General features: G+C 40.1%; 1 protein-coding gene across 1 annotated transcript in view; it reads right to left on the reverse strand.

The window, feature by feature from the left end:
- Positions 1-3,243, reverse strand: part of LOC311129703 (glutamate--cysteine ligase catalytic subunit-like) — a 36,741-nt gene extending 33,498 nt beyond the window's left edge. Inside the window, exon 1 of the mRNA XM_084162110.1 lies at positions 2,649-3,243. Within this exon, the coding sequence (XP_084018236.1) occupies positions 2,649-2,798 (150 nt within the window). The 5' untranslated portion in view covers positions 2,799-3,243. The remainder of the gene's footprint in view (positions 1-2,648) is intronic.
- Positions 3,244-22,994: the final 19,751 nt, after the last annotated feature.

Raw genomic sequence — 22,994 nt, forward strand, 5'->3', positions numbered from 1 at the left:
TTAAAGTAATGATGGACTGTCGTTTCTCTGCTTATTTCAGCTGTTCTTGCCATAATATGGACTTAGTCTTTTACCAAATAGGGCTATCTTCTGTATACCACCCCTACCTTGTCACAACACAACTGATTGGCCCAAACGCATTAAGAAGGAAAGAAATTCCACAAATTAACTTTTAACAAGGCACACCTGTTCATTGAAATGCATTCCAGGTGACTACCTCATGAAGCTGGTTGAGAGAATGTCAAGAGTGTGCAAAGCTGTCATCAATGCAAAGGGTGGCTACTTTGAAGAATCTCAAATATATTTAGATTTGTTTAACCCTTTTTTGGTTACTACATGATTCCATATGTGTTATTTCATAGTTTTGATGTCTTCACTATTATTGTACAATGTAGAAAATAGTCTAAATAAAGAAAAACCCTGGAATGAGTAGGTGTGTCCAAACATTTGACTGGTACTGTATATAATCAATAAAAATGATGCCAGCTGATTCATGATTTTGACTGGCTGAGAAACGCTGCCTGCCTGTCTATCAGTCTCGTCCTGACTCCTACACGTTCATTACTATAGGACAGCTGGAGATCTAATTTGAATATTGAAACAATGTTGCAAATTTCGGAGAAACAGACAGCAAGGTTTATACAAATCTCAGCTGATAACTAAATGTTAGTCTAAAAGAAATGTAAGATAATGTCTAGATGCTTTTTATAGTGGAGATCAAGTTCATAACTTGCCTGGCTGGGCTGATGAGACAGTAGATTGCGCAGTCAGATGGAACAGAGTAAATAGGCATTTTAACATCATAGATTTCGCTGGTGGTAACTTGTGGAATAGACACCGGCTGGAATGCGCTTTTAACCAATCAACATTCAGGTTTAGACCCAAGTATTACATTCGTGAAGAAAAATTGTCAAAAGTAAAGTATGAGCAGGTGCGAGTTAGCGTTAGAAAAATGCTGCAGTAGCTGTTTTCAAAGTATTTCTGCTGTTTTGTTTCATAGCTGCTAATCAAACAGAGAAATGTGAATCCTATATCCCAACTGGCGCAGTAACACTGCCTGGTAGGGGAGCTGTGTGCACTGAGTGGAGAAGTGCTGATAGACTCATTTTTGAAGGCGTTGCGCACAGGCATAAAAATTGGTCTAATGAACTCAAAAGTTCACAAAGTGAAACTTGGCTATTTACATTGTTTTGTTCAGAAGCTTGGTTGTTTTTCAATGTTACTTTGGGTCTGTTGCTTCAACTGATAACGAAGAGAAGCCCTACTCAGATCCCAAATCTCACACACACACAGACACATGACAGACTTGAGTGGCCCCGTTCCCACGGTAACCTCCTGCCCTTAAAGGGGCAGCTGAACATTTTGTCTCTGATATTTTGGTTAAAAGACTCCGGTCACAAAAAATGTAATGGAATTGAGCAATATACCACATTACTTCTTACTAATATATTTATTGTTTTAGAAACATTATAAAGCATGGTCATCCGTTAAAAAACAATATTTTATATAATTATGGTGAAAAATAAAATGTGGCTGGTAAAAGATCTGAGTGGATGGTAGATTTTCGTCATCTACCTGCCACAGTGGCTGGTGGACCAAAACATTTATTTTAGGCCCTGGTGTGCCATAATCTCAAACCTTTCTATTCTCCAATGATGATACAAGATTATCAGCCATGAGGCTAAACTTTTCTTTTTGATAATTTGACCAGAGTGGAGCAGACCTCTTCTACAAACACTACCACCTTTCTTTCCCATGTGCGTCACTCTGTGTAGACCCAAAGCCTGGAGCCATACTTCCCAAGATCAAAACGGGACGCCATCACATCCATTCCAATTCATCAATTATGTTTCCTTGACTTTGACTCTACTACCCTGTAATTCTCCTGTCTAAAAGAGGGATTGATCTATAACAACAACAACAACATTCCACATAGTTTGAAATCAAAGTGTTGTGATCAAGCTGAGGCACACTGAAGGCAACACAGACAGAAATAACAGACTACATACAGATATAAAGAAATATCTAAAAAAGAAATGTCTCAATAGGTGCAAACCATGTTATGACAAATAAGCATATTTATTCAGTTAAGCACTTAGTTACCAAATCCTTTTTAGATTACAGACATTTGGAACACCTTCGTATTGAAATGTAAACAATTTTATAGAGAACAAAACCTCTCCATTTTCTCAAGACAAGTATTCATACAAATGGTTCCATGGCCTAAGTAACTGAATAATACATAAGTTACTGAACAAAGTTGTCTAAATCAAAAGACAGTTATGCAATGGTCAGCTGCTTTGAATGGGTTCAATGTTTATAGACAGAATAAACATCAGAGCATCCATTTGTGTGATTACTGGATGATTACTGGAAATATTTGTATGATTACCATTTGTATGAACTACTGTATTGCATGCACCTGCACTACTATCCTGACGCCCGGATGTGACTGATATCAACACTAGTTACACTGTTGCTGTAAATCGGTTACACGCGTTTCATCATCACAATCAAGTTGGCACGTTGTCAATATAGTTGCAACTTCACTGGTGATAGAGCACTCACTTACATTATTGTGAGATCACATGTAATGCAAAAAATCACGTTTATGTAAAGGTTCAGCTACTGTTATATGGCAGCCTTACCTCATCGCCCCATAACAAGACATCCTTCTGTCGTTCTTTCACCTTGTTATAGATGTTGAGAAACTGAACGATGCCATGCTTCCTGACATGGTCTGCATACTTTTTGGTTTCTTCCCAGTTGAGCGGTGACCCTTGTGACAGCAAGCCCATAGCACAAGCGTTCGGCACCAACAGCGAGACTGGCGCGTACTCTTTTGTTTAGCTACCGTTAGCTATTAATTTTGCTCGCTAGCTAACGTTATTTAGCCAAGTTCAGCGATGTAGCTAGTTATTTTCAACAAAACTCGAGCCAAACTAACACGTATTTTGCTATTTAAACTGTAACGCTGGTATTTATTAGCTAGCTAGACAAAAATATAGGAGGCCTTCACACATCTCTTGCTATCTAGCAAGCTAATAAAATGTGCCGCTGATACAATGTCCCACGCGCCGAATAGAAATGTCAAGGTTGTTACCCCCAATGCAATGCCTATTTAATTCAGAATAGAAATTACACCTAAATATATATTTTCCCTTGATTGAATCACTTCCTTATAAAGTTAGTGAGAAACGGTCAATTCAATCCGCTAGCCACGCATCCACTGTTTGAGTGTGCAACATATCCTAGTTTGCAGACTTCACGTTGACTGAACACACATGACCGTGTGGCGCGCGTCATGTTATGACTCAGCAATCTTTCCCTCCTCCCTCAAAACCATCAATGACCATTATTCTTTAGTAGACTGGTTTTGGTACGCCTACTGAAGTGAGATTATTATTATTATTATACGTGTACGTGTTGTATTGTAAAAATAATAATAAATAATCTTACAAAAAAAACAATATATTTAGTTTTGTAGACACTTTAGTAGACTGGTTTTGGTAGGCCTACTATAGAACAATGTTCATTGAAGGTTTTGAGGTAGGAGGGAAAGATTGCTCAGTCATAACATGACACGCCCCACACAGTCACATGTATTCAGTCACAAAAACACCCGCCCAGACCCACCTGCTCACACTCCATGTCCACATCACTCTCTGCCACATGGCCTCAAACTGCACCATTTTGTTTCACTCCTTCTCCCACACACTTTCAATATTTAGATAATAAAGCATTTTATCTTTCCATTGTGTTAATGACAGAGGATTGGTTGATTTCCAGTTTTTAAGTATACGTTTTTTCAAGATGATTGATGAGAAAAGTATCTTCCAACCCATTTTGTATCTCACTGCACCCTCATATGCCATGTCTTGAAATATGCAGACAGACAGATTAAAAGTACATTTACATTGTAATACTTCCGACAGCCAACTTTCTAACTCTGCCCATAATTGTAGGACTTTATAGCATTCCCAGGAGGCATGGATTATTGAGTCATTGTTAGTTTTACATTTAAGACATGACTCTGCCATTGTGCTGTAGAATTTGTGAATTTTGTCTCGTGTAATACATTCCATACATTAGTTTATACTGGATTAAGCATACATTTTAGTTACCTGTAATTTAGTTAGTTACGTTCCAACATCCCCTCAGTCTTGTGCCAGTATCAGTTCTTTTTAAGTCTTGGTTCCAATAGTTTATGTTTTTTCTAAGAGAATGTCAGTTGGATCGGCTCTCTCCAAGGTTTTGTATATCTTACCTTTCATATGAATATCCTTTTCTGACTCAAACAGGATTCCCTCAAGATTACTCTGATGTCCAAAGATTTCAAATAGAAATGTCTTGATAAGAAACTTGTAAATTGCATGTATTTGAAAATATCTCCATTGGTCAGTCCAAAATTGCTTTTTAATTCTGTCAAGGAAATAACTGTATTTCCTATTACCAAGTCATTTATGGTTTCTATGGCTTTAGTTTTCCATGTGGACCAATTTATGGGTGACTTCTGAATAACTATCCAAGGATTGTTCCATAGGGTTTTGTTTTTAGGGAGTGATATTGGTTCTTGTAAATACTTTAAAATTTATTCCATATTGTTACAGTGTTCTTAACTATGATGTTGTTAATGTTCTTAGCTTTATCCTTTGAAAATAGATCAGTGAAAAGATTCTGGGGATGACCATGTGTATCTTCAATATGTACCCATTGTTGCTCTTTAGTGCATTTTACTATACACTGGGTGCAGTGTCGATTTTAGCATGTAAATCTTGGTGGGGCAAAAAATATATATATTTTCTTGATGCATGCCTGCAAAGCCAATACACAACACAACACTAAACAATACATTAATTGCACTATAACTGTGACAAACGGTGCCCACAAACTGTTAGGGCCTACATTAAGCTGTCCCAACAGCAGAGCTTTCTTTACAAATCAAATCAAATTTTATTTGTCACATACACGTGTTTAGCAGATGTTATTGCGGGTGTAGCGAAATGCTTGAGCTTCTAGTTCCGACAGTGCAGTAATATCTAACAAGTAATATCTATCAATTTCACAACATATACCCAATACACACAAATCTAAGTATGGAATGGAATTAAACATATATGGACGAGCAATGACAGAGCGGCATGGACAATGATACAGTAGAATATTATAGAATACAGTATATACATATGAGAGTAATGCAAGATATGTAAACATTATTAAAGTGACTAGTGTTCCATTTCTTAAAGTGGCCAGTGATGTCAATAGGCAGCAGCATCCTCTAATGTGCTAGTGATGGCAATTTAACAGCCTGATTACCTTGAGATAGAAGCTGTTTTTAATTCTCTCTGTCCCAGCTTTGATGCACCTGTACTGACCTCACCTTCTGGATGATAGCGGGGTGAACAGGCAATGGCTGTTGATGTACTTGATGATCTTTTTGGCCTTCCTGTGACATCGGGTGCTCTAGGTGTCCTGGAGGGTGGGTAGTTTGCCCCCGGTAATGCGTTCGGCAGACCGCACCACCCTCTGGAGAGCCCTGCGGTTGCAGACGGTGCAGTTGGCGTACCAGGCGGTGATACAGCCCGACAGGATGCTTTCAGCACCATGGAGGGAATCCTTACCACCGCTACACCTGGCTATCAGCGGAGCCTTGTCTGGCAGCGAAACAGTTCATTCAGCCTCATTTACTGCCTTTAAAAAAAACATAGCTGATATGGCTGACTTGCTTAAACAAATGTGGTTTCTACTGACAATTGAGATGTACAAACTATGGCATACAGTGAGGGAAAAAAGTATTTGATCCCCTGCTGATTTTGTATGTTTGCCCACTGACAAAGAAATGATCAGTCTATAATTTTAATGGTAGGTTTATTTGAACAGTGAGAGACAGAATAACAACAAAAAAAATCCAGAAAAAAGCATGTCAAAAATGTTATCAATTGATTAGCATTTTAATGAGGGAAATAAGTATTTGACCCCTCTGCAAAACATGACTCAGTACTTGGTGGCAAAACCCTTGTTGGCAATCACAGAGGTCAGACGTTTCTTGTAGTTGGCCACCAGGTTTGCACACATCTCAAGAGGAATTTTGTCCCACTCCTCTTTGCAGATCTTCTCCAAGTCATTAAGGTTTCGAGCCTGACGTTTGGCAACTCGAACCTTCAGCTCCCTCCACAGATTTTCTATGGGACTAAGGTCTGGAGACTGACTAGGCCACTCCAGGACCTTAATGTGCTTCTTGAGCCAGTCCTTTGTTGCCTTGGCCGTGTGTTTTGGGTCATTGTCATGCTGGAATAGCCATCCACGACCCATTTTCAATGCCCTGGCTGAGGGAAGGAGGTTCTCACCCAAGATTTGACGGTACATGGCCCCGTCCATCATCCCTTTGATGCGGTGAAGTTGTCCTGTCCCCTTAGCAGAAAAACACCCCCAAAGCATAATGTTTTCACCTCCATGTTTGACAGTGGGGATGGTGTTCTTGGGGTCATAGGCAGCATTCCTCCTCCTCCAAACACGGCGAGTTGAGTTGATGCCAAAGAGCTCGATTTTGGTCTCATCTGACCACAACACTTTCACCCAGTTCTCCTCTGAATCATTCAGATGTTCATTGACAAACTTCAGACGGGCATGTATATGTGCTTTCTTGAGCAGGGGGACCTTGCGGGCGCTGCAGGATTTCAGTCCTTCACGGCATAGTGTGTTACCAATTGTTTTCTTGGTGACTATGGTCCCAGGCAGTGGCGGCTCCTGAAAAAATTCTCAGGGGGGGCAATTTTTCTGATGATTTAGGTGATCTACACACATTTTTAAAAAGATATGTCCAGCAACAACATGAAGACAGGGGCAGCATATAAGTCAATACCAGAAGCATTTATTGACTGATCTCAAAAGTGTTGGCTTACAAAAGCAAAATAAGTTATCACAGTAAAAATAATCAAGGGTGTTCTTTCACATTCCTCAACACTGCATAAACAATATGTATGGCTTTGTAAAAATGAACAACCATATTCTGGCCAATTGTATAGATTTGTAAATATGAACAACCATATTCTGGCCAATTGTATAGATTTGTAAAAATGAACATGAACAGATTTTTTATTTTTTTGAATGGCAGTACCTTTCAAACATGTCTGCTTGCAGTAAGGTAGCACTCACAAGGTGGCCAGAGAAAGAGAACCTTTCTTTGGTGTGATCCAGGATGGTGTTGCAGACCTCTTCAGACAGCCTCTGCTTCTCCTCTTCTCTCAAAGCTGTTCTGGGTCTTTTGGCTCCTGTTGCTTCTTGCAGCTGCTGTTGAGAGGAGTCCCTGAAGGCAAACAGACCAATGTGTTTGTTGGCTTTGTACAGTATTGTTGTCTATGTGATGCACAGGTATATGCAATGTATCCATGTATAGTACAAATACTTCAGTTCCACTTAAAATGGGCAGGGATGCATAAAGTCTTTAGTGTTTAAGTTAGCCTTTGTGTCTCACATAGCCTGGATGTTCAGCACAGTATACAGTGGTGCTCATAAGCTTATGATCCCATGCTAAAGTTGACTAAAAAGAGGAATAAAAAAGAAAAGAAAATTGGTGTCCTTAAAGGTTGGATTTTCCAACTTTTTTAATTAAGTCATTAAGATCAATTTCCAAAAGATGATTTTTTTTTTTTTTTTATTCCTCTTTTTAGTCAGCTTTAGAATGTGTTCATACACTTATGAGCACCACTGTACAGTACACATAGTATATAAAATAAGATAGATTACACCACTGGCCATATATAATGAGAATAATGTAATTTCAAACACAAATGCAGTCTCCTTTCATGCATACATTTTCAAATAAAGCTCTGCTTTGAGAAAGATCGAATGATATTGTTTAATCTTTATCTTACCTTATGGCCTGCACACTGCTTGCGAAGCTGTCGAGGGCACGTTTGATAAAGACAGCATCGATGTCCTTCTTCTGTAGCTTCTGGTACGGTGGGCTGGTCAAATGAACCCAATGAACCCGTCCGGATGGCTTCAAAACATTCTATGAGGTCGTCTCGATTCTCGTAGACAGTGTTCACGACTCTGCTGTTGCTAACCTCATCGTTGTGGCGGCGGACAGCTAGCCTGTATCCCTCATCCAGTTGAGTGGCAATATTCACTCTCCCCAAAGCAGACAATCTCAAACAGCTATCAATGTGGGTCTTTGACAGCTCATTTTTCTTAATCTTTTCTGAAAGATGGTGCATGTCGGTTACACCAGTCGCTGTCCAAGCGGTGCTGTCTGCCGTGCCGCCTTCAGGGTGAAAGAGTAGTTTCTTAGTTACGTTCATGGTTACGTTACGTTACGTATGACGAAAGCGCGTAAGTGCAAGCCCTCAGAAACCCATAGAGATTGTATTGAAAGCTCTGAAATTTGAAAAAAATATATTTTACATTAGAGGCTATGAGAGACTTCTGGGCGATTTTCAACCTGACTGATATCGCCCCAAAACGGGCGGGGACATTTGAAGCACGACTTTAGCCTGATTGGACATTTAGTGGCTGGCAGATCAGACGTCTAGATTAGAACACTGAACTACTGTTGCCGTGATATAATTGATTAGAAAAAAAATCCCTTCCTTTTCCCGTTTGGCAGTGCGTCGCCCATATCGCCCTATTGAACACACCGCCCCTGGTCCCAGGTGTCTTGAGATTCTTGACAAGATCCTCCTGTGTAGTTCTGGGCTGATTCCTCACCGTTCTCACGATCATTGCAACTCCACGAGGTGAGATCTTGCATGGAGCCCCAGGCCGAGGGAGATTGACAGTTCTTTTGTGTTTCTTCCATTTGCGAATAATCGCACCAACTGTTGTCACCTTCTCACCAAGCTGCTTGGCGATGGTCTTGTGGCCCATTCCAGCCTTGTGTAGGTCTACAATCTTGTCCCTGACATCCTTGGAGAGCTCTTTGTCTTGGCCATGGTGGAGAGTTTGGTATCTGATTGATTGATTGCTTCTGTGGACAGGTGTCTTTTATACAGGTAACAAGCTGAGATTAGGAGCACTCCCTTTAAGAGTGTGCTCCTAATCTCAGCTCGTTACCTGTATAAAAGACACCTGGGAGCCAGAAATCTTTCTGATTGAGAGGGGGTCAAATACTTATTTCCCTCATTAAAATGCATATCAATTTATAACATTTTTGACACGCGTTTTTCAGGATTTTGTTGTTGTTATTCTCTCTCACTGTTCAAATAAACCTACCATTAAAATTATAGACTGACCATTTCTTTGTTAGTGGGCAAACGTACAAAATCAGCAGGGGATCAAATAATTTTTTCCCTCACTGTAAGGGAACGATGAGTGGATAAAAGGCAACCCGTAATTTCGATTAAGACATTATTGAGCGATGTTAATATGTCAGTGTATTATCTCTGTCACACCCTGATCGGTTTCACCTGTCTTGTGCTTGTCTCCACCCCCCACCAGGTGTCTCCCATTTGTCCCCATTATCCCCTCTGTATTTATACCAGTGTTCTCCGTTTGTCTGTTGCCAGTTTGTCTTGTTTTGTCAAGCTTACCCGCATTTTTCCTGTACTCCTGTTTTGCTCTAGTCCCTTTTTTAATTTTTTTTTTACAGTTTTTCTTGGTTTGGACCATTCTGCCTGCCCTGACCCTGAGCCTGCCTGCCATTCTGTACCTTGTGACACTGTTCTGGATTACCGACCTCTGCCTGCCCCGACCCTGAGCCTGCCTACTGTTTCTGTACCTTTCGGACTCTGCTCTGGATTACTGACCTCTGCCTGCCCCTGAACTGTCGTTTGCCTGCCCCCTGTTTTTGTAAATAAACGTTTTGCTATTTAGAACTGTCTGCATCTGGGACTTATCCTGAGCCTTGATACTGTTGTTTGTAACAGTGTGTTATATGTGAAAATGTGATTGTATTATAAATTGTGTTTTCATGTTTAAGGACTCTTGGAAGATTAGTCCAAATGAGCACTAAAAGAGATCCAAATAAAATAAAATCAAGACGGATGGATGTAGTCAATATAACTATTTGTTCAGCACTTTTGAAATGTACAGTGACATAATTCAGAACATGGGCCGTTCTTACACTATTCTCCCTGTACACCAAGTCAGAACAGTAGGATAAATAAAGGGGGCATATAAGCAGACAATGAAAGCTCTTATAATATTCGATGATGACAATTATCTAAAACAGGCTATAGGCTACATGTGCACCACCAAGTCAGAACAGTAGGCTAAATTATGAGGGGGAAGGGACCAGATTATTAGGGTGAGGCACATGGGCTACTAACAGCTTACATACACTTAGTATTACTTTCTTAGCTACAGTATACTTATCTCTCTGGCATAATACATCATTTATGGAGCAGCATACAAGACATTTTTGGACTCACCTTGTTGTGCTGTGCTCACTTGAACAGGAAGGTGGGCAAATTTTGTCATCAAACTTTGTCATTAAAGTCTGTCATTCTCCAGATTTATGGTACTTTCAAGACAACTGGGAACTCTGAAAAAAACAAGGTCGCATCATGAAGTCAGTGATCTTCAGGTCGGAGCTCTAGAAAGAGGCTTGAGTTCCCGACTTGGAATTCCGAGTTGGATGACCGTTCAAAACGTATTTTCCCAGTCGGATCTCGTTTTTTCCTGAGATTTCCCAGGCTGAAACACCTGCATTTGGAGCTGCCTTACTCAAAAAAGCAAAAAAGAGACCATGTTTGCATGCGGCTTTATTAACTTTATATATGTATTTTTTCTTACATTGTTCGCAAACTGATATGTGACAATGGCAAAATAACATGCAAAACATGCTCCACCTGCCATGAATGACGGGTCACCACTGACTGAGTGTACAAACATTAAGGACACCTGCTCTTTCCATGACATACAGTAGACTGTAACTCAATATTAGGAAGGTGTCCTTAATGTTTTGTACACAGTGTATGTCGCAAGTAGAAGCCCTGGGTGGCGAGTTGATACAATTCCAAGTCTGGAAGGTTAAAACCACCCCACACCCTCCTTTTTATTCTATGAGTTTTTCCCCCCCATATAAAGTATTTTATGACCGAGTATACTTTTGTAAAGAATGTCTTCGGTGGGATAATTGTTATTGCCGAGAATAAATATAAAAACATTGGGAGCCATGCCATTCTGAAGAGGTTTATTCTACCTGAAAGATTTATGGGAAGATTGTTCCATTTAATTAGATTCATATTGTTGAGTAATGGGAAAAGTTATCTTTATATATTTGTTGTTTGTTGTCACTTATTAAGCATCATAAGTATTTGATATTTTTTTGTGGTCCACTTAAAGGATTGCTGTAGATCATTAGTTATTCTTTTTATTTTTACTATTGTCATTATTTCCTTTTTTCCAGGTTAATTTTATAGCCTGAGATTTTAGAGTATTCAGAAAATATTTTTAGCAAGGGGGGCTTGGAGTTTTCAATATTGGTCAAGTATATCAGGAGATCATCTACAAATAAGTTTAGTTTATGTTCATGTTAACTAATACTGATACCTGTTACGTTTGGGTCTTGTCTAATTCTTTCTGCAAACGGTTCAATTGCCAGTGCAAACAGGAGGGGGAGAGAGGACGTCCCTGTCTTGTGCCCCTTTCTAAAGCAATTTCATCAGATAATGTCTTATTTGTATCTATTTTTGTTTTGGGACATTTATATAATATTTTTTAAACATTTATTATTTCAGCTGGAAAGTTAAAAGCTTCCAAAGTTTTGAATAGAAATGCCATTCAAGACCCTCAAAAGCCTTTTCAGCATCAACAGCCTTTATTGATAAATCTATATCTTGTTTTTTAGCGTATTGTATTAAACTGAAACATGTTCTTGTATTTGTTTGGAAGTGTCTATTTTTAATAAACCCTGTTTGAGTCATATTTATCAAGAAGTCTGGTAAGACTTTTGCCATTCTATTGCTTATGAGCTTTGTTTTATCGTCACAATTTATTAAACTTATGGGTCTGTAATCAGCAGGGGACTCTCCAGATTTTCCAGATTTTAATCTAACTGAAATAACTGTTTGATGCATGGAACTAGGAAGCACTGAATTGAGTGAGGTGTGTTGTCATTTGTGTAAATAGGGGCGCTATTTTGTCCCAAAATGTAAATAGAACTCTATCGGAAAGCCGTCCATTCCTGGTGCTTTTCTCCGCGCTAATGTTTTAACAGTGTCTAATATTTACTTTTGGGTGATCTCTGTTTTTTGTTATTCTTTGCTGATACAGTGCCTTCAGAACGTATTCACACCACTTGAGTTTTTCCCACATTCTGTTCTATTACAGCCTGAATTTAAAATGGATTAAAATCAGATTTTTGATCATTGGCTTACACACAATACCCCATAATGTCAAAGATGAAATATGTTTTTCGAATTTTTTACAAATTAATAAAAAATGAAAAGCTGAAATGTTTTGGGTCAGTAAGTATTCAACCCCTTTCTTATGTCAAGTTCAGGACTAAAAATGTGCTTAACAAGTCACATAATAAGTTGCATGGACTCACTTTGTGTGCAATAACAGTATTTAACATGAATGACTACCTCATCTCTGTACCCCACACATACAATTATCTGTAAGGTCCCTCAGTCGAGCAGTGCATTTTCAACACAGATTCAACCACAAAGACCAGGGAGGTTTTCCAATGCCTTGCAAATAAGTGCACCTATTGGTAGATGGGTAAAAATATAAACAGCAGACATTGAATATCACTTTGAGCATGGTGAAGTTATTAATTACACTTTGGATGGTGTATCAATACACCCAGTCATTACAAAGATTCCTAACTCAGCTGACGGAGAGGGAGGAAACCGCTCAGGGATTTCACCATGAGGCCAATGGTGACTTTAAAACAGTTACGGAGTTTAATGGCTGTGATAGGAGAAAACTGAGGATGGATCAACACCATTGTAGTTACTCCACAATACTAACCTAATTGACAAAGTGAAAAGAATATTCCAAAACATGCACCCTGTTTGCAACAAGGCACTAAAGTAATACTGCAAAAAATGTGGCAAAGCAATTCACTTTTTGTCCTTACTACAAAGTCATGTTATTGGTATGTTTGTAAACGTTAAGGACTTGGGAGTTTTTCAGGATAAAAAATAAATGGAATGGAGCTAAGCACAGGCAAAATCCTAGAGGAAAACCTGGTTCAGTCTTCTTTCCACAAGACACTGGAAGATGAATTCACCTTTCAGCAGGACAATAACCTAAAACACAAGGCCAAATCTACACTGGAGTTGCTTACCAAGAAGGCAGTGAATTTTCCTGAGTGGCCTAGTAACAGTTCTGACTTAAATCTGCTTGAAAATATGGCAAGACATGCAAGTGGTTGTCTAGCAATGATCAACAACCAAATTTACAGAGCTTGAAGAATTTTGAAAATAATAATGGGAAAATGTTGCACAATCCAGAGACTTACCCAGAAAGACTCACAGCTGTAATCGCTACCAAAGGTGTTTCTAACATGTATTGACTCAGAGGTTGAATATTTATTTAATCAAGATATATTAGTGTTGTGTGTTTTAGGACGAGGACGCATGACTCCACCTTCGCCTCCTGAGCCCGTTGGGGAGTTATTTTTTATATATTTTTTCATCTAACATCAGTACAAAAAAAATGAAAAATTAAACTAAAATAATAATCGTCCATAACATCAGAGTGAGCTTATCAACCATAGATCGTATCCTTAAGAAACACCATCTCCGGATTAAGCAAATCTACAGAGTCCCATTTGAAAGTGCCCTTGAGCAAGGCACAGAGTCCCCGTAAATGTGCCCTTGAGCAAGGCACTTAACCCTAATTGCTCCTGTAAGTCGCTCTGGATAAGAGCGTCTGCTAAATGACTAAAATGTAAAATGTAAAAATGAAAGAAATTCCCAAAGAGTGAAGGATAAACGGTACAAATATGTGTGAGTAAGTAATGTACTAGTATTAGACTCTTGAAACATTAGAGACTCATTGATGTTGCCAGTGAACTTTACTATACAGCAATTACAGTATTTACTGTCATTTCAAAGAATCATGGAGTTGGATGCAAGTCCCATCCCCCAGGAACTCATATTCATAGAGGCTGGATTCAATTTAGCGAAAATTAAGAGGAGAGGAAGGAACATCGTTGGTCAATGAGTCATCATTGAGATACCTGGCCAGCGTGGGTAAATGTCATATGAGCCACAATGGGGTCCTCCACCGCCATGCCACCCTTGGACCACACAACACTGCCCATCTCCTTAATTTCCTGAACACCTTACAGTGGGGAAAAAAAGTATTTAGTCAGCCACCAATTGTGCAAGTTCTCCCACTTAAAAAGATGAGAGAGGCCTGTAATTTTCATCATAGGTACACGTCAACTATGACAGACAAAATGAGAAAAAAAATCCAGAAAATCACATTGTAGGATTTTTTATGAATTTATTTGCAAATTATGGTGGAAAATAAGTATTTGGTCAATAACAAAAGTTTCTCAATACTTTGTTATATACCCTTTGTTGGCAATGACACAGGTCAAACGTTTTCTGTAAGTCTTCACAAGGTTTTCACACACTGTTGCTGGTATTTTGGCCCATTCCTCCATGCAGATCTCCTCTAGAGCAGTGATGTTTTGGGGCTGTCGCTGGGCAACACGGGCTTTCAACCAGAACCACACGGGGGGACCTAGTGAATGACCTGCAGAGAGCTGGGACCAAAGTAACAAAACCTACCATCAGTAACACACTACGCCGCCAGGGACTAAAATCCTGCAGTGCCAGACGTGTCCCCCTGCTTAAGCCAGTACATGTCCAGGCCCGTCTGAAGTTTGCTAGAGTGCATTTGGATGATCCAGAAGAGGATTGGGAGAATGTCATATGGTCAGATGAAACCAAAATATAACTTTTTGGTAAAAACTCAACTCGTCGTGTTTGGAGGACAAAGAATGCTGAGTTGCATCCAAAGAACACCATACCTACTGTGAAGCATGGGGGTGGAAACATCATGCTTTGGGGCTGTTTTTCTGCAAAGGAACCAGGACGACTGATCCGTGTAAAGGAAAGAATGAATGGGGCCATGTATCGTGAGATTTTGAGTGAAAACCTCCTTCCATCAGCAAGGGCATTGAAGATGAAACGTGGCTGGGTCTTTCAGCATGACAATGATCCCAAACGCCCGGGCAACGAAGGAGTGGCCAAGAAACAAATACTCCATTGCGAAAACAAAATCAGTCATGTCTGTTGTTTTGGTCCGGCCACAGATTTTCATCAACATCACAGGCGATATTCTCCTTGGCCACAGAAGCGGCAGAATGCGCCTTGGTTCCAGGTGAAGCTGGTTGAGAGAATGCCAAGAGTATGCAAAGCTGTCATCAAGGCAAAGGGTGGCTATTTGAAATATAAAATATAGGTTGATTTGGTTAACACTTTTTTGGTTACTACATGATTCCATATGTGTTATTTCATAGTTTTGATGTCCTCACTATTATTCTACAATGTAAAAAAATATTAAAAATAACGAAAAACCCTTGAATGAGTAGGTGTGTCCAAACTTTTGACAGGTAGTGTATATAATCGGTTTGCACACATGAGAGGGTTATCAAGTTGTATGTGTTTATAATGGGTTACCAGAGAATAATATGGGACTAAGAAAACAATTAGAAATCATGGGTGGTAAACCCTCTAAGTGTTCAGCTGAAGGTGCTGATCCAGCTTATTTTAAAATCACCTCAGACGACAAATATAATCGCCACGTTAATCAAAGCCTTCGTCAATAATTAAATCAAGCTAGGAAAAAGCCACAAGGCGCAGATAAACCAACCCCTCCCTCAGCTCCCCCCTACACAGCCTCAACCCCCAACTCCAGTGGTTTTGTATCCTCCACTGGAACACCTAAAATTGCAATGTCCCTCAGATTTTCCTCCACCTCCTCATCCAGCTCATTGAAGTACAAACATTGTAAACATTTATTCCTGCACAACTGGAGATGTTGTAGATCTAGTCAGGAATTGCTTAGGATTCAGTTGCTGGACCCAATTGGCTAGGGACGCTGATTGGGAGATCCCACAGAACCTGCCAGGGAAAATAGAAGCCCTAACAGCAGTAGTGTTACACTGCTACCCTACTCGAGTAGATTGGACCTAAATTACATCAATCAATCACATTTTATGTATAAAGCCCTTTTTACATCAGCAGATGTAAGCCTGCCTAAAACTCCAAACAGCAAGCAATACAGATGTAGAAGTACGGTGGCTAGGAAAAACTCATCCTGTGTTATGACTGATGGTGAAGAAGCCCATGGTTTCTCAAGCAGGATGAGAAACATATTTTTCAAGTACTCCGGAATGGCATTTGATGCGGAGGGGGTTAACAGCCCCATGGTATCAGCATATGTGTGTGGGTTACCAAAGAAGGTCTCTGAGCTACTCAAGCAGATTACTCCAGGTTGGCAGACTAAAACCCTACCGGAAGTTACTATCCTAGCTCAGCATTGCATGGAAACTATTAAAGATAAATCCACCAAAACTGATAGTCGCTTACAGGGAGCTCAGCAACAGTTTTACACTGCAGGAGCTTTTCAACCTGGGGGCCGTGGTCATGGCAGGCTCGGTGGTCGCAGCCGTGGTCGCGGGGGTAGAGAGAGGGATAGGGATGGAGATGAAGGTTGCTTCTATTGTCATGACTCCAATCACTGGAGAAGTGAATGCCCCAAAATACTAGAAATGCGGGAAAGGAATAACCAGCAACAATAGGGACGCCCCTTAGGGGAAACAACATCCTTAACGCAATAATATCCACAGGTTAAAATAGACCAAACTGGCCCAAACATTATGGTAAAAACACAACAGAAAGAAATTCCTGTGTTTGTAGATATGGGAGCCACTACACTGCTGATTTTGCAAGTTTTCCTACTTACAAAGCACATATACATGCCCGTCTGAAGTTTGCCAATGAACATCTGAATGATTCAGAGGAGAACTAGGTGAAAGTGTTGTGGTCAGATGAGACCAAAATGGAGCTCTTTGGCATCAACTCAACTCGCCGTGTTTGGAGGAGGAGGAATGCTGCCTATGACCCAAGAACACCATCTCCACCGTCAAACATGGAGGTGGAAACATTATGCTTTGGGGGGGGGGTTTCTGCTAAGGGGACAGGACAACTTCACCGCATCAAAGGGAAAAAGGATGGGGCCATGTAGCGTCAAATCTTGTGGCCTAGCCAGTCTCCAGACCTTAATCCCATAGAAAATCTGTGGAGGGAGCTGAAGGTTCGAGTTGCCAAAAGTCAGCCTCAAAACCTTAATGACTTGGCAAAGATCTGCAAAGAGGAGTGGGACAAAATCCCTCCTGAGATGTGTGCAAACCTGGTGGCCAACTACAAGAAACGTCTGACCTTTGTGATTGCCAACAAGGGTTTTGCCACCATATTGCCTCATTAAAATGCAAATCAATTTATAAAAAATTTTACATGCGCTTTTCAGGATTTTTTTGTTGTTATTCTGTCTCTCACTGTTCAAATAAACCTACCATTAAAATTATAGACTGATAATTTCTTTGTCAGTGGGCAAACGTACAAAATCAGCAGGGGATCAAATACTTTTTTCCCTCACTGTATGTACAGTGGGGAGAACAAGTATTTGATACACTGCCAATTTTGCAGGTTTTCCTACTTACAAAGCATGTAGAGGTCTGTAATTTTTTATCATAGGTACACTTCAACTGTGAGAGTCGGAATCTAAAACAAAAATCCAGAAAATCACATTGTAAGATTTTTAAGTAATTAATTTGCATTTTATTGCATGACATAAGTATTTGATACATCAGAAAAGCAGAACTTAATATTTGGTACAGAAACCTTTGTTTGCAATTACAGAGATCATACGTTTCCTGTAGGTCTTGACCAGGATGTATACACTGCAGCAGGGATTTTGGCCCACTCCTCCATACAGACCTTCTCCAGATCCTTCAGGTTTCGGGGCTGTCGCTGGGCAATACGGACGTTCAGCTCCCTCCAAAGATTTTCTATTGGGTTCAGGTCTGGAGACTGGCTAGGCCACTCCAGGACCTTGAGATGCTTCTTACGGAACCACTCCTTAGTTGCCCTGGCTGTGTGTTTGGGGTCGTTGTCATGCTGGAAGACCCAGCCACGACCCATCTTCAATGCTCTTACTGAGGGAAGGAGGTTGTTGGCCAAGATCTTGCGATACATGGCCCCATCCATCCTCCCGCAATATGGTGCAGTCGTCCTGTCCCCTTTGCAGAAAAGCATCCCCAAAGAATTATGTTTCCACCTCCATGCTTCACGGTTGGGATGGTGTTCTTGGGGTTGTACTCATCCTTCTTCTTCCTCCAAACACGGCGAGTGGAGTTTAGACCAAAAAGCTCTATTTTTGTCTCATCAGACCACATGACCTTCTCCCATTCCTCCTCTGGATCATCCAGATGGTTATTGGCAAACTTCAGACGGGCCTGGACATGCACTGGCTTGAGCAGGGGCCTTGCGTGCGCTGCAGGATTTTAATCCATGAAGCCGTAGTGTGTTACTAATGGTTTTCTTTGAGACTGTGGTCCCAGCTCTCTTCAGGTCATTGACCAGGTCCTGCCGTGTAGTTCTGGGCTGATCCCTCACCTTCCTCATGATCATTGATGCCCCACGAGGTGAGGTCTTGCATGGAGCCCCAGACCGAGGGTGATTGACCGTCATCTTGAACTTCTTCCATTTTCTAATAATTGCGTCAACAGTTGTTGCCTTCTCACCAAGCTGCTTGCCTATTGTCCTGTAGCCCATCCCAGCCTTGTGCAGGTCTACAATTTTATCCCTGACATCCTTACACAGCTCTCTGGTCTTGGCCATTGTGGAGAGGTTGGAGTCTGTTTGATTGAGTGTGTGGACAGGTGTCTTTTATACAGGTAACGAGTTTAAACAGGTGCAGTTAATACAGGTAATGAGTGGAGAACAGGAGGGCTTCTTAAAGAAAAACGAACAGTTCTGTGAGAGCCAGAATTCTTACTGGTTGGTAGGTGATCAAATACTTATGTCATGCAATAAAATGCAAATTAATTACTAAAAAATCATACAATGTGATTTTCTGGATTTTTGTTTTAGATTCCGTCTCCCACAGTTGAAGTGTACCTATGATAAAAATTACAGACCTCTACAGGGGACCTTGCGGGCGCTGCAGGATTTCAGTCCTTCACGGCGTAGTGTGTTACCAATTGTTTTCTTGGTGATTATGGTCCCAGCTGCCTTGAGATCATTCACAAGATCCTCCCGTGTAGTTCTGGGCTGATTCCTCACCGTTCTCATGATCATTGCAACTCCACGAGGTGAGATCTTGCCTGAAGCCCCAGGCCGTGTGAGATTAACAGTTCTTTTGTGTTTCTTCCATTTGCGAATAATCGCCCCAACTGTTGTCACCTTCTCAACAAGCTGCTTGCCGATGGTTTTGTAGCCCATTCCAGCCTTATGTAGGTCTACAATCTTGTCCCTGACATCCTTGGAGAGCTCTTTGGTCTTGGCCATGGTGGATAGTTTGGAATCTGATTGATTGATTGCTTCTGTGGACAGGTGTCTTTTATACAGGTAACAAGCTGAGATTAGGAGCTCTCAGCTCGTTACCGGTATAAAAGACACCTGGGAGCCAGAAATCTTTCTGATTGAGAGGGGGTCAAATGCTTATTTCCCTCATTAAAATGCAAATCAATTTATAAAATTTTTGACATGCGTTTTTCTGGATCTTTGTTGTTGCTATTCTGTCTCTCACTGTTCAAATAAACCTACCATTAAAATTACAGACTGATCATTTCTTTGTCAGTGGGCAAACGTACAGCAGGGGATCAAATACTTTTTTCCCTCACTGTACACTTTTGGTAAAGGAACTGGACTTGACCTACCCCTAACCAATAAAACCATAAACACTTATGGGATTTCCTCAACCCATGCCCATGCGCTGTTCTATAGGACCAGTAAACATTGAAAAGGATTTCCTATATTCACCCACTCAATCATTTAATTTACTGGGAAGAGACTTGCTAACAAAACTAAACGCTACGATTTATTGTACTCCCAATGGAGTTTTCGTTGATATCCCTAACGATGAAGTTCTAAACCAATTTATGAGTAGGCAAATTTGAACCACTCCCCGAGATGGAGTGGGAAACTGTCTCTGTCTCTCAGTCTATTCTGTCTCAAGTTGCAGACTCATTATGGACAGAGCACTCGAATGTGCAATGATAGGCAGTGCTAGCCCAGTTTTAATACATGTTGATCCTATAAATACATTCTAGTCTCGAGAGGTAAAGGAAGCTCCCTCCAAAGTTTATCTCTCCCCTTTCTATATTAGCTGATGTATTTTATCATTTTGGCACATTACATATTTATCTCAAAATAATAGACATTTAATGAGTGTGAAGCAAAAAGTGAATATCCAAAGGAAATTGGTAATAAATATATACAGTAACATTTTTAGGGTAGACTAAAATACAAACAATGCCTTCCAATTAGGAGAAAGTAAAAGGGGACAGTGGCATCCCGTTGAACAGAAGTTATCATGTTTGTTTTGTTTGTAGCTCTAGGTACAATAGGGGTAAAAGCAGAACATTGTTTGAGAGTGATCCGTGTGAATTAGAATTAGTGATTTAAGAGGGTAGAATGGGTCCGAGTTGAAGGAAACAGATATGGAGACTAGTGAAAGTAAAAAAGACAGTGATAAAGAAAGTCAAATGGAAAGATTCATGGTACTCATGGTCTATTAGTTGAGGTGAAATGTAATGAGTGTTGACAGTATGGTGAATGGTAAGATGTTATTAGTAGCTTGCAGATAGCACTCTAATAATGCAATATCTTAGTAATTTGAAGAAACTAAGGTTTCAATACAAGGTCACATGACGAATACGACTGTGAACAGCATTTGGTTGCCATTGTTTGGTTTTATTATGCGCCTGAGCGAACAGAGGGATTGAGCCTTGGGACTGATATTAAATTAGAGGCCGCCATCTGGTGTTTGGGTTAAAGATAAGCTTCTTGTGGACCCATAGATAAGCCACCAGTGAAAGTGAGTGGTACTCACTGAACTCAAACAGGCTGTAAGGGATACAGTGGGAGAATTTGGAACAGAGGTATGAATAATTGAATAGGATAATCTGTTTCCATTATGTGGAACACTGTCCAAAATTGATGTAAGTACATCCAAATAAATGTTTTTAGTACAAGGGCTGTGGAAAAAAGGAAGAGCTGATATGCCAGCACCAACTTTTTGAAGGCCCTAGCAGATTTGTTAATAAACAGGTTTCATATTTTGACTAGTTGATGTCCCAGGGACAGAAAGTACAGAACGCAATCCATTCGTCAATACAACAGGTCTAGACTGTAATATTGCAAGTGAAAGGAGCTCTGGGATTGTTTACTTTAGTGGGTGTCTATTTCGCTTAATGGGACCCTGAATCATCTGATGTGTCTCCAGTATGATTATGTATACGTATGGTTTTATTGAGGCTTCCGGCCCAAAATGCAGTAAGCTTGATTGAAAAAGAGAGGGAGGTACATAGGCGTAGTAGTACCAAATATTACATTTTTAGAACTTAATTAAGATTGAGAATTTTTAGGACTGATTAAGATTTAGCATAGTGAAAACTAACCAAATGTTTATTTTCTCTTCCAGAACTGATGGAATGTCCACTACCAAGTATTCTAATGAGTTTAATAATGTTCCTGTATCTCTCCCTTTGAAATGCTTCCTGAGGCTGGTGCCTTGGGAGAGCAATTAGTGAAATTCTGCAGTACTATACAGTATAAAGGTAACTGGATCCGGCTGTTAAGGGAGCTCCCAAATTAAGTAAGGCCTGGCCATTTGTTTGTTTTTGCCCTATGTTTTACCACACACACACCAGCATACACACGCAGCCCATCTGTTATGAATATGTGTAGTGGTGTTAATACTGTGTCTGATTTATTGTGTGTGGTTTTTCTATTTGGCTTTAGTAGGTTCTTCACAGGTTAGAAAGGACGCACCTTAAATGGCACACAAATGACATTTTCTGAAATGTCTATTGTCCAAATTTTGGTTGAAAACATGTAAGTTCTCCTGATGAGAAATGTACTGAAAAACCCAATGTTAACCTGGTATAGAGAATGTTTGACATGTTTTAAAACAATGAGTCTGAAGTACAGGGAAAGAAAAGGGAAAGAACAGACTCACTTAATGGTGTTGAATGATCTCTGACCTCTGACCTGACTTTCTGGTGAGGTCTGATCACCCTCGCTAGAAAGATCAGTGACATTGGTTGAAATTTAAATATAATATGTAAATGCTGATCATTATGAAGTGTATTGTTATTGATACAAATCTCACCAGATTTGTAGTTATATCCCTGATCTTTTTTATTTACCCTTTAAAATTGATCAATAGTTCTAATTTTGATTCGGACAGGCGAGAAGGAGAGCGACAGAGTGCTGACCCTGAACTGTGAAGAAAGCACAAAGGGAGGGGGCGGGTGAGCTACTCACACACAACAAATATATGAGTGGTATGAGGGAAACCTGTCTCTAGTCTATTTCACAATTACTTGAATTCCCTTATGGGATACAATTATTTCCTTATGGAGTTATCAAGGGTTGTAACTAATTTTGTTTGTTATTCTGATTTGTTAATTTTTATTTAACCGCCACTGTTGGGTTACCTTGGATGCATGAATCACGGTGTGAGTCATGTGTCCAATGGGAGAATGGTACAGTTGAAGTCGGAAGTTTACATACAGTGGGGAAAAAAAGTATTTAGTCAGCCACCAATTGTGCATGTTCTCCCACTTAAAAAGATGAGAGAGGCCTGTAATTTTCATCATAGGTACACGTCAACTATGACAGACAAAATGAGGAAAGAAAATCCAGAAAATCACATTGTAGGATTTATAATGAATTGATTTGCAAATTATGGTGGAAAATAAGTATTTGGTCAATAACAAAAGTTTCTCAATACTTTGTTATATACCCTTTGTTGGCAATGACACAGGTCAAACGTTTTCTGTAAGTCTTCACAAG

Source organism: Coregonus lavaretus (genome assembly GCF_964263955.1).
Source record: "Coregonus lavaretus genome assembly, chromosome: 1".
Lineage (NCBI taxonomy): Eukaryota > Metazoa > Chordata > Actinopteri > Salmoniformes > Salmonidae > Coregonus > Coregonus lavaretus.